At 35.8% G+C, this 17954-nt stretch overlaps 1 protein-coding gene across 4 annotated transcripts in view; it reads left to right on the forward strand.

The window, feature by feature from the left end:
• The window catches only part of HYCC1 (hyccin PI4KA lipid kinase complex subunit 1), an 87608-nt gene that overhangs the window by 51430 nt on the left and 18224 nt on the right, over positions 1–17954 (forward strand). For 3 of the 4 annotated variants that reach the window (XM_081244543.1, XM_081244546.1, XM_081244545.1), the window contains exons 4-10: positions 950–1129; positions 1986–2066; positions 2567–2682; positions 3055–3150; positions 11786–11902; positions 14879–14966; positions 15665–15824. In XM_081244543.1, the coding sequence (XP_081100669.1) occupies positions 950–1129; positions 1986–2066; positions 2567–2682; positions 3055–3150; positions 11786–11902; positions 14879–14966; positions 15665–15824 (838 nt within the window). The remainder of the gene's footprint in view (positions 1–949; positions 1130–1985; positions 2067–2566; positions 2683–3054; positions 3151–11785; positions 11903–14878; positions 14967–15664; positions 15825–17954) is intronic. The other variant, XM_081244544.1, reaches the window with a different exon arrangement.

Consider the following 17954-nt stretch of genomic DNA (forward strand, 5'->3'; position numbering starts at 1 on the left):
CTTTAATTATACCCGATTTGCTTTACATATTGAACTTTTTTGAAATCAAAACATCCACTTTAGTTCCTGTTCATTCCAATTATTGGTAGTAGAAAATCTGTTTCGTAAATTGACGTCAATCTATTGCCTAAGTTAGTGAAGTGAATGAACTCCCGTTTGCTGAAAATATAATAGTAGCCTGCTTGTTTGAAAAGTAGCCCTGACATATTCATTAATGACTTGTGTGTGATGATTATATATGCTTTAAGATAATACTTACCTATAAGAGTCTCTTATCTTGACTTTCTGATATTTTTAAAAAATGTCTGTTATAAAGATACAGTCAGCTCTGTTAACTGGGTAACTGGGGGAGTGTGGTGGGGGGAAAAACGTAAGTCCAAATCAAGTTTAAAATAAAATGATAGCAACATTTAGATCATCCAGGGGAATTAACCATGGTTACAGTAAGAAACTAGACCTAGGGGCTTTATATTATTCAGCTTCTCCCTCCACACATACTGGGCGTTGCTCTCCGATGCTGCCTAGTTATAACTCAGGAAGGCAATGAGACAGTAACTCCCTAGGACTCCCATTTCAATTTCTCCAACCCTGTAGCCAGTCATTTATATTGACATGTTTTATCTGGAAGCAAGGATATTCAGGAAGAAACTTCTCACAACCTATCTATTTTAGGAATTTTAAAAGATACGGTTTTAATAACAATACTACCTTCAAGTTACAGAATGTTTTAGAGTTTATAAAGTGCTTCAGTATACACTTAGCTTGCAGTTTGGCTTCCACTAGAGTTCATTACTAAATAGCTTAGCTGTGAAGAGTTTTGTGTTTCTAAAAAATGGAAACATTTGTATATTTCAGTAATTACCAATCAGGGAAAACCTTTTATATTTCATACATCAGTGTCATTCAAATACAGTCCAGTCCTTGAATGAATATTTTGTCTTTCTTGCAGTTGCTAGAGCCTGTCTGTCACCAGCTCTTTGAATTCTATCGCAGTGGAGAGGAGCAGTTGCTTCGATTTACACTGCAGTTTCTTCCAGAACTGATTTGGTGCTACCTTGCCGTCTCAGCCAGCAGAAATGTGCATAGCAGTGGATGCATTGAAGCTCTTCTCCTAGGGGTTTACAATTTGGTTTGTATTTAATGTAGTTAACAAAATGTTTTCTGACAAAAATAACCCTTTCAACAAAAATGAATACATAATGGCAGCTATTTTTCATTTTAGTAAAGCTAATATTTATTTTTAATACATCAAATGACTCATAGCTCATTCTCCCAAAAATAACTTTATGGAGGTTGAAGGCTATATGGGCATACATACAATTATGTAAATATACATTTTTTGATTGATTGGAGACTAAAAATCAGTCCATTTAAATAATTTTATGGAGGTATCTGAAAATATCAGTGTTGAGTTTTAAATTTTTTAAACTTAAAATCCACTGTCTATTAATTGTCTGTTGTGACCTTCACAGAAAGTTTGGGAGAAAAGATCTAGTCTAATATCTACCAATAATAATTCTGTAAAATCTGGACTGTCTCCAGACTTCACACCATTGATTTAAAATATATAGTTTGCATTACTAATAGTGTTTGTATATTAAATAGTATAATATTCTAGATACATACTTAAGGTTTGTACTTTTTAAAGTGGAAAAAAAATTTAAGGGTCATTTCATAATGTATTTCATAACTATGTTAATTGATTTAGAAAGTAGAACTTTTTACATGAGAAAAAAATCAATGATTACCATACTACATCTGTATTTCATCCTGTATTTCATCCTTAAAACTATGGTACTTATATTTTAAGGAGAAGGTTAACTCCTAGTATTTGTGAATAATCGATTATTATAGTTTAAGATTTTAGCTGAATTTAAAATTCCTTTCTTCTCAGGTCTTTTTTTTTAGACTAACAGTTTAAATTCAGCTTTTAAATTTATGTATAAAAAATAAATATTGTAAGATATTTTCTTTCACTTTTGTAGGAAATAGTTGACAAACAGGGACATAGCAAAGTATTGAGTTTTACGATTCCATCTTTATCCAAACCATCTGTATATCATGAGGTAAGTGACATTTTTATCAAAGTAAGTTTATTGGTCCTAAGATTTGAAGTTGCTATAAATTAGGGTCTGGTTATTGAGACAAAAAATTTGATCAGTTTATTAGTGCCTTAAAAAGTATAAAACACCACACAAAGTATTGGCTGTTCCCAAAGTAAAAATGGGCAATCAAAATCATTAAACTAAAACCTGATTGTAAATGATCTATTAAAAGTATTCATTTTGAAATATTCTCCCCTTCTCCTGACAGATAAGATTAGATTTTTTATGTGTGGCAATTATGTATTTCTGGGGTAGAATTTTTAAAGTTAAACTATTTTGTATTTCTATTTGTGGTTTGTTTTTAATTATTTGTTAAATCTTTGAGCAGAATACTTAGTAGGCAGTCTGAATATTTCCAAGATGTATGATGTTCTTGGCAATCATTCTTACTGGTGTATATATTCTAAATACCACATCTTCAACAGAATGTTGTTTTCTTTATTCACATGTCTTTTCTTTAGCCTTCCAGCATTGGGTCCATGGCTCTGACCGAGAGTGCCCTATCCCAGCATGGCTTGTCAAAAGTTGTGTACAGCGGACCTCACCCCCAAAGGGAGATGCTGACAGCACAGAATAGGTATACTGTGGAGACATAACCTGCTATTGTACCATGCTAATTGTTTAAGAATTATTTCAGTAGATTTATAAATAACGTTTAATGAGTTGTATGTAACAATTTTTAAAATGTTGAGTCATTTTATACAAGAGAAAAACACATCTTCCCAATCTGTCACTTACACTTTGCTTCAGATGTCATCTGGAACATTGAATTTTTAAGATAATTTTCATATGACTGTTACTTTTTCCTTTCAGTTTTGTATTCTTATTGGTGTGATTATATTGTACAGGTCTGTTCTGTAACATAATATCCCTCCCCAATGCTTGCTTAATTACAGTTGACTTCTTAGAATTCTCAAGATTTGTAAATATTCTTTTGGTTTATCTTTAGGTTTGAAGTGTTGACATTCCTTTTGTTGTGTTACAATGCTGCCCTAACTTATATGCCCAGTGTTTCTCTTCAATCACTGTGTCAAATTTGTTCAAGGTAAATTAAAATTCAAATGTTTTTAGTATTGAAATAGATGAATCTAGGATTGCTAGTTTGTTACATATCTACGTTATTTTTGTTTTGTTTAATCATTTGCTTGAAACACTAAATAGGTTAATATAAAGCTCCACGTAGTTGACATACAGAAAGCTCCCTAAAAACACAATGAAGTCACAAAAGACACAGTGAAGTGGGTAAAGCTGAATAACATTTCAATAGAATATTTAATTAGAAAAGGATCATACTATATAATTAAAAGAATGGAACTATTATGACCTTTCAGTTTTTGGCATGTGGTTGGTTTCTGTTTTCTTTGCTTTTTTATCTGTCTGTTTATCTACCTATCTATCTATCTATCTATCTAGGTAGTTATTTTTATTGTGCTCTAATTTGGTACCAAGAAGGAAGTAAGAGATACTGGTTTTTAAACTTTTCGTGTTAAAAAAAATTTAGCCAAGAGCTTGGTTAAGTAAATTATGGTAATCCTTGTGTATACTATGCAAATATTTAAGAATTCTGATTTAAAAGAGTACTTAATGATAGTATATATGGTGTGATTCCAGTGTTGACTGAATATGACCAGAATATTAACAATAGTTATGTCTACTTGGTGGAATTATAGTTTATTTTAATTTTTTTCCTGTGTGATTTTCTGTCATTCTCTACATTTTCTATGTTGACGATGTTACCTTTTTTTTTTTTTTTTTTTGGCCACACTGCATGGCTTGCGGGATCTTAGTTCCCCAACCAGGGACTGAACCCGCACCCTCAGCAGTGAAAGTGAGGAGTCCTAACCTCTGGAACACCAGGGAAGTCCCTGTTACCTTTTTTAAAAAAACAAAAACAAAAGAAAACAAAAAAAAAACAAGGCAGAGAAAATGCCTTTGGTAATTCAAGTAAATAAGGGAAAATATAGAATTAAGGAACTTGTAAAATAATTTAGATTTGGGAAACTTATTTAGAAAATGTAGCTTTGGAAATTTAGTAAGAGGGAGGGTGCATAGAGCAATACTTAGAAATGAAGTCAAAACAAAACAAACAAAAAACCTAAACTGATTCTATTGAATAAGATAGAAAACCACGCAGGACCAGAGGGAGAGGGAGGTAACAAGGCAGGGGGCTTATTAGAGAAGATAGAGAAGTGGAGAGTCATTCAGATATTTCCTGAATTGGAGCACAAGTACATTTGCTGCACCTTAGAAGACGATACCAGTGTGCCATCTCTCTGACTCTTTCTAATATGTTTCTTGTTTTAAATATTTTAAAGGCAGAGGTACCCAGAGTTTTTGAATTTCACAGATCTGTAAAATTTCAAAAAAGCTGAAGTGGGTATTTACATGGTGTTGCCGACTTTGTCTTTTGTCAAGTCATTGTATAATAAATATCTACCGTCAACATTATTTAATGAAAGGGGAGAGTATTTTAACACCCAAAAGGGGTAGAGTGGAAGGGCAGGACAACAGTTTATAAGTCAAAAGTGAGGTGTTTAGCATTCCTTGTTTCTCATTTCATTATGGTCCAGTGAAAATGTTGTTATGCACTAAAATGAGTGTAAGAACCAACACTTCAGAAACTTTGGCTTAAGGAGTAGTTCGATGCAGGAACTTTTCACCTGTAGAACTTAAAACACACTACTTCAAAGCAGTATTTTAGATGGTAGGACCCAGGAATATTCTAATATGCTTGAAGCTCTAACGTTCTAATACATACAAATGTTCTAACACAACCTCCTAAATAAGAACCACTGTTGATGTTTTCCTAAAATGAGTGATGGCAAAGTTAGGAAAGAACATGTGTCACTGGTTTCTGTCCTGTGTAACTCCAGTGCACTATCTTCAGTATAATTACCTTTATGTTCTGGGTAGAAAACTGCTAATATATCAATTTAACTAATGAGGGAATTAGGTAATCCCTTAAGAACGCAAGTAAGAGCTGGTTTTGAAAACAAATAGAAACACCGATTACTTGAAAACTAGCTATAGGATTTTGGCCGAGGAAGAGTTTAGTAGAAACATATTACATTAATTCTATGCCACAAGAAAAACTCTTGTATACTCACTAGCTATAAGAAAATGAGGGAGGAAAGAGATCTATGTAATTCAAAAGACTTAAACTATTTAATAATGCTAACTCTTAAGCCACAGAACATGATGTAATAGGAACTCCATCAAATTTATCGTTTCCATCTTTTTTAGTTTGCTTTTGTTTTTGTTTTAGATTCCCTATTACTGTATTCTCAATAGTTTAAAATCTAGTTATTTATTTCTCTTAACTCTGGATTCCCTTAATCATTTATCAAATATTCTAATTAAGGTGTACACTTTAAAGATGTATAGCAAAGAACTAGAAAGCACTAGTAGCTAATCAAGCAAAGCCTAGTCCAGAGCTATGGAAGGAAAATTAGTTATAGAACTATGGTGATAAGTAAGTTATAAATGATTATGATAGTTAAAGTACAAGAGATTCCTGATGATCTTAGTCCTGGTGCAGGTTTTCCTGAAGAATAAAATAAAGTGATCACACTGTGTTATGGCTAATCAAGTTGTTTTGGCCATGTGGCAGTTGTTTCAGATTGCTGATTAGTTTGGTTGTTGATGATAATTATATCAAAATGATAGACTGGGTTATCTAGGAGGAAGGACACATAAATACAACCAGAAAAATTTCATGGAATACCTGAGCTAGGTTCAGTGACAAATGTGTTCTGTTCTTTTTTTAACCTTCTGATTGTAATGAATCGTGGAATTAAAACAATCCTGGACACTTCCCACCCTCCACGCATACATACAAATCTATTCTACTGGTCAAAAATCTGTTCAGTTAACTATAAGCTTTGCTTCAGTTAACTGTAAGCATACTGATGGCCAGCTTGATAGCCTGTGTTTTTCTCCTACCTATGTGCATGGACCACTAGAAGAGAGATCTGAAAGGAGGCAAGAGGTAGACTGAGTTTTAGTCAACAGGTTTTTATTTTCTGCTAGTACTAAATATTACATATGGCCCTCCTAAAAGCAACATACCCACCAATACTACAAATAAGTTTTATTAGTATATTCCTAAGTCCTCTAAATTTGGGGGAATATTTTTTTCTTTTTTTTTCTGTTGAGCATCTCTTTTAATACAATTGTGTTTAAGAAATGGCTTATCTTGCCTTTTGATGTAGAATATAAATATTAAAGATGAAACTGTACTAAGCTGTAAATTAAATTTTCCCCCATTGTCTAAGGGACTGTCCTGATTTTGTTCACTTGGTGAGTCACCTCGGTGACTGACTTGAATATGTACTGCTAGGGATTCTTGATTAGTGTATTTGTTCCTGTGAATCTGTAATGAAACCCTGACTCACTCTTGATTCCTAAATCAGCCTTCCTGACCACTGAACAGATTTCTTCTTGTTTTCTGTCTATTAGGGACAGCTTTGTGCAAATAAACCATCTTGTGGATTAATTTTCCTGACTGATAAAATGATAGAGAGAGAGAGAGAGAGAGAGGGAGAACAAGCTCTTAGCACAGTGTATGCCACTTTGTTATCATTCAGTAAATGACAGCTAGTACCCCAATGATGAACACACATGTTCACTATAGATACACAGCCGCTCTTTTTTCCCACCTGTTTGCAGTTGCCAGCCGTTCTAGAGCATATCTTATACTAGGAAATTCCTTGTTGAAAGAACCTACAGTTGGCTTTTCATTGCTTATTATTTACTTTGTACACCTTTCCACCATTGTAAGTCTTCTCCATCCTTCCTTTACAACCCATCTGAAATAATCTCTCTTCTCCAGCAACTTGAGCACTATTTTTGTATATGGTATTCTCTTGAGGAAAGTGATAGAAGATGCAGCCTTTATTAGGCTCCTAATTTCAAAGAGCAGAAGCATGAGAACAGAAAAGTGCTCATTACTGTATAGGAATTTCTTCCATTTTCTCTTTTCTCCCTCATTCCCCCACTTTTTCTGCTCTCCTGGCCTTCTCCTCACCTCCCCTCTCCTCACTATTTAAAAAGCAGAGCAGAAAAGGAAGAGGTTTTGAAATTGGTTAGTTTTATTTCATAGTCTATGTATTTTATCCAGATGGATAGGAAATAGAACTGGACCAAATTTTAAATATTTCTCAAGTTAAAAAATAGAAAAATCATTGTTTCCCTTTTTTTCTAGCTAGTTTCTACTCACTGGTCTGATGATCTAATGATAGTAGTTAATCTATTTTCTTTTCTACTTTAAGTTCTAAATAAATACTCTCTCCAGTCAGCCCCACTGGAATTGGGCTTTCTAATCATTTTGTGGTTTGTAATTCAGTATATTGAGAACAATCCCACAGGTTTTCTCTCAGTCTAAGAAAGAGATAGTATCTCTCAACAGAGAATGAGAATTATGGCAGTAGTTTCCCTCACTTACAAATGGATACTTAGAACTTCTTCCAGAAATGTATTGACAAATATGCCTTCTAAAAGGAATTTTATTTTATCATGGTTTGTGAATTTGGGAGATTCCTATATGTGACCGCAGAGTAAGTTTAATACAGCAGTGGAGGTTAGGCCACTCAGCTGCTCTTTCGTAAGGTCGAGTCCTTATGTTTTGGATTTGTAAAGGGAAGTCAGGCAACTTCAGGATACCCTCTGATGAACAGAGGAGTCAGGCATTCATGTGACATGTAGCTTTGTTGATTGTTTTTGCTTAGTTCTGCATTTTATGTAAATTCAGTGAAGGATCTATGCGAAAAGAATATCTTTGAAGAGAGCATTCAGAGTACTGATGAGTAAATCAGAATTCTTAATTATTAAAAGCAAGGACTGGAGAGGGCTTCCCTGGTGGCCCAGTGGTTAAGAATCTGCCTGCCAATGCAGGGGACACGGGTTCGATCCCTGGTCCGGGAAGATCCCACATGCCGCAGAGCAACTAAGCCCGTGCGCCACAACTACTGAGCCTGTGCTCTAAAGCCCACGAGCCATAACTACTGAGCCCACGTGCCGCAACTACTGAAGCCCGTGCACCTAGAGCCTGTGCTGCACAACAAGAGAAGCCACCGTAATGAGAAGCCTGCGCACCGCAACGAAGAGTAGCCCCTGCTCACCACAACTAGAGAAAGCCGTGCACAGCAACGAAGAACCAAAGTAGCCAAAAATTAATTATTTTTTTTAAAAAAAGGACTGGAGAAAAGAGGGTAAAGAGTTGCCATTATGAGTTATGCTGCAGCTGGCTAGCACTAGATTATTTTGGGTCTCAGCTCAATGTTACCTCCTTGGAGAGATCTTCCATTATCATCTTTTCTATAGTAGCATCTTCCCACCCCAGTTTATTTCCTTTTAGCACTTATAACACTGTTATTACCTTGTTTGTTCACTTGGTATAGCCTGTCAACTGCTGGAATATCATGAGGTCAGGAACTTTGGTGTTTTTTTCACTGCTGTCTCCTTAGAGTTCAAGAGAAATGCCTGGCATACAGTAAAAACTTAGTAACTATTTGTTCAATGAATGAATGATAGATGATCTCTTCCACTTCAGATTTGTGAACCATTAAGTAAAATTATGATTAAAGGAAATAATTAGTTTTTATTTTTTAAAAATCTTTCATTGATAAATGAAAAATTCCTGAAGTCACTTGCTACAGTTTGGGTAAAGTTTTAGTAGTTATTAAAAACTAACTGCTAAAAAACAAACAAACAAACCCCCCTAACTGCTATGATCTGAATGTTTGTGTTCCCCCCATCCCCAGATTCTTATGTTGAAATCTTAATGCCCAATGTGATGGTATTAGGAGGTGGGGCCTTTGAGAATGGGATTAGTGTTCTTAGCCAGATCTCCCTCTCCCCTTCTGCCATGTGAAGATATAACAAGAACTCTCCAACCTTGAAGAGGGCCCTCGCCCGACCATGCTGATACCCTGATCTTGTGATTCCAGCCTCTAGAACTATGAGAAATAAATTTTTGTTGTTTATAAACTACTCCTTCTGTTGTATTTGGTCATAACAGCCCAGACGGACTAAGACACTAACCCTTTGCACTTCTGAATAAAGAAGTAAATACAGCCTCTAACAGATAATTGCTTATTTCCTTATAGGTAGCTAGTAGAGAAAACAAGAGAACCTGGAATCCTATTTCTTTTGTGAATTGAGAGAACTATCTCTCTAGTTCTTACCTAAAGTAAATTTAAAAGTTGATTGACCATCCTAGAGCTATGGCAATGTTGTTTTCTAAAAATTGTGTAATAACAACAATAACTTATTTTTCTGACCATATTCTCTTTCTTAAACCCTATACTTCTTTCCTGATTTCTAAACCTGTGTATCCAGTTCAGTAAACATCTTCATCAAGATGTCCCATAGATACCTTGTAAGAGTTAGAACTCTTTCTCTTGCAACTGACTGATACCTACGTAAAACTACCTAATATCAAAGGGAACGTTTTTGGCTGTTAGTACTTGGGAAGAGTAGGGATGGAACTGGCCTCAGGGTCAACTAGATGCAGAGGCTCAACTGTTATCAGGCTATTCTCTCCTCTCTCTCTCTTACCTCATTTTCATCTGTTGGCATTATACTTGTTTTTTTTTACTGAAGATAGGCTTCTTCTATGTGGTAAGAGCAGTGACCACAGGCAGCTAAAAGCTTACATTGTCTTCCTTTAGTGAACGCAGGAAAAAGAACATCTCTCCCAGGTTCACTATGAAAAACAATCCAGCAAAAGTTTCGATTGTGCCGTCTGAAGCTTATACAAACCCCTATGGGGCCAAGTTGCGCAGTAGTATTATTGGAAGAGTACTGTATCAGGTTAAATATTGGTTTGGCTGTTTATTTGTGGCTATTTATTTTTCTTTCACATAAAAGTCCAAGCTGATAGATGGTCTGAGGGCAGATTGACTCTGTTTCTAAAGTATTCAGGCTCCTTCTTTCTTGGGATTCTACCATTCCCTATGGTGTTACTCTTGTCTGTATGGTGATGGATCACTACTATTACATCTGCGTTCTATCCTGAAAGCAGGGAGAAAGCGAGAGTGGAAGGCAAGCAGCTGCCTTTTAAGGGTACAGCTTAGAAGTCGTACGACTTCAGTTAACAGACCACTGTCCAGAACTAGTCACATGGTCACACTTAGATGCAAGGAAGCCTAGGAAATATGGTCTCTAGCAGGTGGCCATAGTTCTAGTTAAAATTGGTTGGGGAGTGTGGAGGGGAGTGTGCCTTTATATATGTTATTAAAAGGAAGAAGGGAAAAATAGATCTTAGAGTAGCAATCTCTTGTCACAGGCAGTTTTATTGTCAGCCTCACCATAATCACATGGTTATACTTAATTTTATAGGGGGAGACTACTTCCTAAAGGTAAGAGGGATAGAGGTACTATTAATGGAAGACGTTGGGGGTGGGAGAGAGGACATGACAGACAAAACTGATACCTATATTGTATACCTAAAAATAAACATACCTGAAACTTAGCACCTTCCAAAACAGTATGTGTTACTTGTCCTAATTGATTTAGTGGCACTACCAGCCAGCCAGCTATCCAAACCCCCCAATAAATGTGGCGATAATTATACATTCCTCTTATTCTTTCCTTTTCACTCCCTGATGATAGTATGTTACTTTGTTTTTTTTTTTGGCTGCATTGGGTCTTCGTTGCTGCACGCGGGCTTTCTCTAGTTGTGGCGAGTGGGGGCTACACTTTGTTGCAGTGCGTGGCCTTCTCATTGCAGAGCACGGGCTCCAGGCGCGTGGGCTTCAGTGGTTGTGGCACGCAGGCTCAGTAGTTGTGGCTCATGTGCTCTAGAGTGCAGGCTCAGTAGTTGTGGCGCATGGGCTTAGTTGCTCCGCGGCACGTGGGATCTTTCTGGACCAGGGATCGAACCCATGTCCCCTGCATTGGCAGGCGGATTCTTAACCACTGCGCCACCAGGGAAGTCCCCTCTTATGGTATTTTAACATTAAAATTTTCAATCTATCTGAAATTTATTAAGATATACTATATGAAGTTTGAGTCTAATTTTAGAATACTTTTTTGGAGCCTGCAGTTTGTGTCAAGAACTTTATCAGGAATAGAGGATCATACCACTGATCTATTCATGATGAATAGTGCTGAGCTTCATGTTTTATGGTTTTATGATAACCAAAAATCATTAATAATTTGGTCAATAATAATGATTGATCAAAATTAGTGAACCGGGCTTCCCTGGTGGCGCAGTGGTTGGGAGTCCGCCTGCCGATGCAGGGGACACGGGTTCGTGCCCTGGTCTGGGAAGATCCCACATGCCGCGGAGCGGCTGGGCCCGTGAGCCATGGCTGCTGGGCCTGCGTGTCCGGAGCCTGTGCTCCGCAACGGGAGAGGCCACAACAGTGAGAGGCCCATGTACAGCAAAAATAAAAAATAAAAAAAAAATAAAAAAATAAAAAATTAGTGAACCAACTCTGAGAATCTGGTTCACTTACTTTATATTAACATACCCCCAGCTTTCTACATTTTTTCCCAGTCTAACTTACTCAGTAAAATGTTACAGACAAATGTTCTGTTTTGAAAGATTCTTTGTTTCATTGCTGTTTGGTTTGTTATGAGAGCATACCTCGTACATTGTTGGCTTATAAATGTTAAAAAATAAATTACCTTAATTTTTACTAATTTTACAAATATATTTATTTTGGTCTTTCTAGAATCTGTGTTTGTGGATATCCTCGACAACATGTAAGAAAATACAAAGGTATAAGTAGCAGGGTACCGGTTTCTTCAGGATTCATGGTGCAGATGTTAACAGGAATTTATTTTGCCTTGTAAGTTTATTTCATATACAAAGTTAACCTTTGATCTCTTTGGAAAATTATAGTCTGTTATTTTATTGTTGCTATATTATTATCTCAATAAACAATCAGCATATTTTTGTGAAAAAAATATGAATCAATATCCTGATAATAGTTTTATTATTTAAAACATATCTTTTAATATTCCAAAGAATTTGTAACCAACTAAAACACTTCATCGTCTTTCTTTAATTCAGGACAGAATGAAAATTAGTGACACCTAAATACACTTACAGTTTCTTTCTTCATTACTCAATTTTTTTTTTTTGCTGTAATTTCCAAGTAGCATTTTTTCCCTAATGAATATCTCTTTTCCATTTCCAGAAATTTTAATTCTTGAGAAACATCTTAGAGCCTCTTGCATCAAAGTTTATTATGAATTTGCTATTAATTTCTAATATTGATGCTCAGTCTTACTTGATACTTGAGATATTAGTATTTTTCTTTGCACCCTATCTTTTACTACTTTGTACTTCTCTTACTACACATATTTTACTATACTTTATATTATATTCACTTGATACCTTAATTTTCCCCAGTAGATTATAAGCTTCTTAACTGAAGGCAGAATTTATGATCTTTGGTCCAAATCTGGCATGCTCCCTGGTTTTTAAAAAGTTTTATTGAAAAGCAGTGATATCTGTTTGTTTATGTATTGTCTTTGGCTGCTTTTGTGCTATAGTGACAGAGTTGACTAGTTGCAGTGGAGACGGTATGGCCCACGAGCCCAAAATATTTATTATCTGGCTCTTTAAGAAGAAGTTTCTTGACCCCTGTGTTAGACCATTAATATTGTCCCACAGCTCTTAGATGCTCTGATCCATTTTATTTTCTCTCCTTTTTGCTTTGTGTTTCTGATTAAGTTCTGTTGATCTATCTTCATGTTCATTGATTCTTTCCTTGACTATGTTGAGTCTACTAATGAGCCCACTGAGGGGGTTCTTCATCTCCGTTACTGTGTTTATTTCTAGCCTTTCATTTGGCTTTTTCTTATAGTTCCTATCTCTCTGCTAAACTACCCGTCAGTTCATACATGTTGTCCCTCTTTTCCACTAGAGCATTTAATATATTAATCTCAGTTATTTTAATTTCCCAGATAAGTACAACATCTGAGTCATCTCTGAATTTGGTTTGGTTGTTTTTTGTCTCTTGATAGTGGGTTGTTTTCTTCTTGCTTTTTGTGTGCTTTGTAGTATTTGATTGATCATTATTTTGTTCATGGGTAGGACAGTAAAGATTGAGATCAATATTATTTATGCCTGGAAATGGATATGCCTCTTTTCTGGGATACTAGTAGAGTTTTTTGTAGGCAGGAGTGAGCTGGGACTGGATTCGTTGCTGCTATGATTACCTATATTGCACCACCTACTTCAGATTCCTTTTATGTTACCTGCTACTTATTGCTGGAGGGTTTTTCCTCAATACTCTTGCTCCATCCTCAGCTTTTAGCTTTCCCAGTGTGTCTATACCTCAGAGAGGGTCTCTCTCCGTGTTCTTGCCCCTCCTCCAGCAGTAGAGTGCTGCTGCATGTTTCTAGATGTGTACTAGCCTGGTTGGGGGTGGGAGGGAGGGGAAGTGGTGTTTTCTGTTGTCCTTGTCTGGCCTCAGTTCTAAGCAGGCCCTATGTCCCTGCTTATCTGGGTGGGAGTTCCTCAGTGGTCCTGCCCCTCCTCCAGTGGTAAGAGACCTCTGGCCTTCCTTCTTCTCAACATAGGATGATTTCCTGATCCTCCCCTACATGTAGAGGCTTTTTTTCTTTTTCTCTCCCTCACAGCAAGAGTGAGTTGGTCTTCGTCTCCACCCTCAGGGTGAAAGGGTTTTTCTGCTCTTTCCCCAAAGGCTTTAAACTTTTGTTCCACTGGAAGTGTCTGGCTGGATCTTGGTGCCTTTCCTGCTCTGATGGCCACTCTTCTCCTTCAGGCCTGCACTACCAAGAGCAGCTTTCTCTGGTCCCCCGCCTTGCGCTTAGTTTTTCTTATGAGTGCCTAAAGGTGGTTTGTGGAGAAGAGCTTATGAGTGGGTGTGACGTCCCCTTGTATCTGCTTCCAGAGTGTTTGTACTCTTGTACTGGCCCACACCTGGCTTTTAGAAATTTGTTGAAAAGTTTAGCTGAATTCTTTTTACCCACCTGCATTGTGGCCTCACTCTCTTCAGGGACACCTGGCTGCCATTGGGTTTCGGGCTACTTGGTTGCCCTGTGACCTTAGCTGCTTGTTGGATTCATGAGAAGTTATGATTTTGTAGATTACCTGGCTTTATCTTGTTTTTAGGGTGAGAGCAATGCTGCTTCCATTTTTTAGGCCTCACTTGCACGCTTGATGTAATTCACACTTCTTTATTTTGTTGTCATATGAGCAAGCCATTATTTCTCTGTCCATTCCATCGTTTAGCCAATTTTTAGGAAGAGTTTGGCCATATCTTTGAAAATTAATATACACATGCACTTTTTTCCCAATATCTCTGTGATGTTTGCAGCATATGTCATGTACACTTCTAAATGACTATGTGAATGCAAAGAAGTAACTACTTAGGATGCTGCAAGCCACAGTAGTTGTAGATTTTCATTAAAAACCATGGGAGTTACAGAGTAATTTGACCATAAAGTGTTCTGAACATTCTAAGGTATATAATTTATTATGCTGTGACTTGTTTTGAAAGCGTAAAGTGCTTCGAGATTGCCTAGCTTTTTGGCTGTCTGTTCTATAAATAGACACGTTCTTTAGAGAAGAAATGAACATCTGTAAAATTTTCTTTGCTACTAATAGGCTTTCAGATACAGTTGAAAGGAATTCAAAGATTTAGAAATATATATTTAATGAGGGTGGAAGGCTAAGCAATGTGCTAATACGATCTATTATTTTCCTTATTAAAGATAAACAATTTCTCATTATATCTTGTTTAGTTATATAGAATTAATTTAAAATAATTATACTTCATTTAATTTTATAGTTATAATGGAGAATGGGATCTAGCACAAAAAGCATTGGATGATATTATATACAGAGCCCAGCTAGAATTATATCCAGAGCCATTGCTGGTAGGTGTCTCACTTATTTATGTAAATTTTGTAATTTAAAACTTCTCAATTTAAAACTATAAATTGAGAAGTAGCCATTTGTAGTGCATTAATACATTATTAATACTCAGTGATTCATGTTCCTGTTATAGTAGAAAAATATGTTACTCGAAAAAGGTATATATTATTTGAAAATTTCATTAGGCTAACGTCTTAGCCTGATATGAATAGTCATTTTCACTTCTAAGAATATTCTCATTAACATGCTCAAGCTTCATTTATTAATTGGCATTAGGCATTTGGAAATATAATTTAGTATTTTGGAATTTTAAATTTCATCACATATATTTTTAACCATGTTTCCTTCTGCGTTCTTACTCCTCATTTTAGAGGATCTTATGAAAGATCTTGAAGGAATTATTCTTTTTAAAAATCTGTTAAAATTTAGCATCTTGGGATAAACAACAAGGTCCTAATGTCTTGCACAGGGAACTATACTCAATATCCTGGGATAAACCATAATGGAAGAGACTATAAATAAAGAATGTGTCTGTGGATAACTGAGCGAGTTTGCTGCACAGCAGAGGTTGGCACAGCATTGTCAATCAGCTCTACTTCAATAAACAAAATTGAAAAAAGAATTTAGCATCTTGTTTTATCTAAGGGTATAATAATACATCTGTTTAATGCCAATCTTGAACTATATTTTTCCTTCTTAGGTTGCCAATGCAATACAGGCTTCATTGCCTCATGGTGCCATGAAATCTAGTAAGGAGGGTACAAGGTGTATTCAAGTTGAAATCACACCAACTTCTTCTAGAATATCGAGAAATGCAGTAACCAGCATGTCAATAAGAGGTCATAGGTGGAAAAGACACGGTAAGAAATAAAACACTCCTCAAATTAGAGGATCGTTATTGCTGTCTCCTTCTTCTCTGTACTTAAGGTGCTGTAACTTCTAAATTTAGTAAATAATACCATAGTGGCATCGAATAAAGAGCTGTTGGATCACCTTTAACTTTTCATTTATTACCCATGAATGGCAAGCAATAAGAATACAGAGCCCCTTGTGTTACATATACGGATGAAAATTTATTTGAACATTGTATTGGCTTTTAAATTTTATTTCAACACAGTAGGAGAGTAGGAAATGCATTTTTCAATTATTAATACATTTTGGGTTTCTATTCACAACTATTTGCAAATATTCCTTAATGTTTCTGATTTTTCAACTCTTTAGCAGGTAAACTTGCATATTGAAATGGAACAACCAATAGGGACTTTAACATTTTCTTCTGGACGTCTTGGTAAAGAATCCCATGGTATTGATACAACTCTAGGCATTTCTATTTTCTAGAAGTTAATTTTCTTGTAAGATTGTTTGTTTTAGTATCCCTTCTTGACTGCTTCATTTTATTATTTAAAAACTCTACTGGAAGTGAATTTTATTTACCATGACCTTCTTAATGCTTTCTATCTCTCTCCGTTTTCTTATAACTTATTATTTTTTATTTAATTTCTTATTCTTTTTATAACTCGCCTCCTACCTAGAAGTTGTTGTAGTGGACAAGAATCAGTGTAAGGAGATTACTATCACTTTCCTAGAAGTTAACCATAGAATGGGAAGCAAAAAGCCATTTCTTTGCTCCAAGCAAACATATATATTGGAGTAAAACAAAATCGATTGTCTGTTTTATCCTTCCTACAAACTGCAATGAAAATGGTAGCTCCTTTTTGTATATTTGATAGTTCCAGTTCTCTCTATGATATCTATAGAGAAAATGCAAAAGTGAGAAGAGTGAGATTATTCACTACGAAATAGAAAGTTGATGATGAGAACAGCTGCCTTTGTTTCTACTCAGGGAATCTAGGAGACAGTATGTCCAAAAAAAAAATGATGATGAAATTTTCCAGCTTAACCAATGATCATTTTCAATCTTTTCCTTTTTTAAAGTAATGTGACCAATTCTCGAAAGTCCTTTAGGAAGGCACAAAAGAGGTGGCAAATTATGCTACTGTTTAAAACATATAGTCAGCGTCTAAACATACATCAGTTTCTTCAGTGAAAATTATGCTACAGTTTGGGACTAGATTACAGGTAGAAAGTCATTTAATTAGATATCACCATGTTCCCCTTTTAAGCATTAAAGCAAGTGAAAATGTATACAGAGGCAATGAACCAGATCATATGTGTCCGTTGTGGCCATAATTGCTCCAAAATTACCACTACAGGAAATGCAAGAATGAATTTTAGTTCCTTTTTCACTTTCCATTCTTTCTATTTAGGTGGACATATTGGGAACTAGGGGAAAAATATAGGTCCTGCAGTTAAAAATGTGAAATATTGAAGTTTAATTGTATTTGCACATATGTATGTGTGAAAGAAGATTTGTGTATGTGTCCATAAGTGCATTTAATGGAATAAGATGTGTACCGTGCAATAAAATAGAAATCATTTTCCAGAAGTATTGTATAGCAGTAAATTACCAAAACAAGAAAAGACTACTTGTATATATTGTATATACTAGATTCTTACATATCTTCCAGATTTTATATTGGCTACCACTTGAAGGGTTGGCACAGTGTCTTAAGGCTACAGCCTTAACCTTACTTGTCACCTGTCTCCCTACACTTATTCAATCTTAACAACTCTTAACACTTGAGCAACTCCTGTTTATGATAACAAAAAAGTCAAGGATGAGGATTTAAAGAGAACGAACTGTGAAAAGCAAGTCAGGCGCATGTAGAATGTAGCTAAGTCTTGTTTACCACTCTTCTGCAGTATGAATTCTCTTTATCCAGTGGACTGTAAAATATTCCTAGTCCAAGGTCCTTATTTATCTCTACAGGTAGGTTGCATTCTCCCTTTTTAGAGTAGTCTTGGCTTTCCTTCCTAGAGCAGTATTTTTCATTGTTATCCTGTTTTGCTGAATCGAAAGCTTTTCTGTTTTCCATCTCCATGGTCCTGATTCCTATTTGAACATCTTATCATTGTCCTGGGCTCTAGCT

This window comes from Mesoplodon bidens (assembly GCF_964165515.1).
Source record: "Mesoplodon bidens genome assembly, chromosome: 9".
In the NCBI taxonomy this organism is placed as follows: Eukaryota; Metazoa; Chordata; class Mammalia; order Artiodactyla; family Ziphiidae; genus Mesoplodon; species Mesoplodon bidens.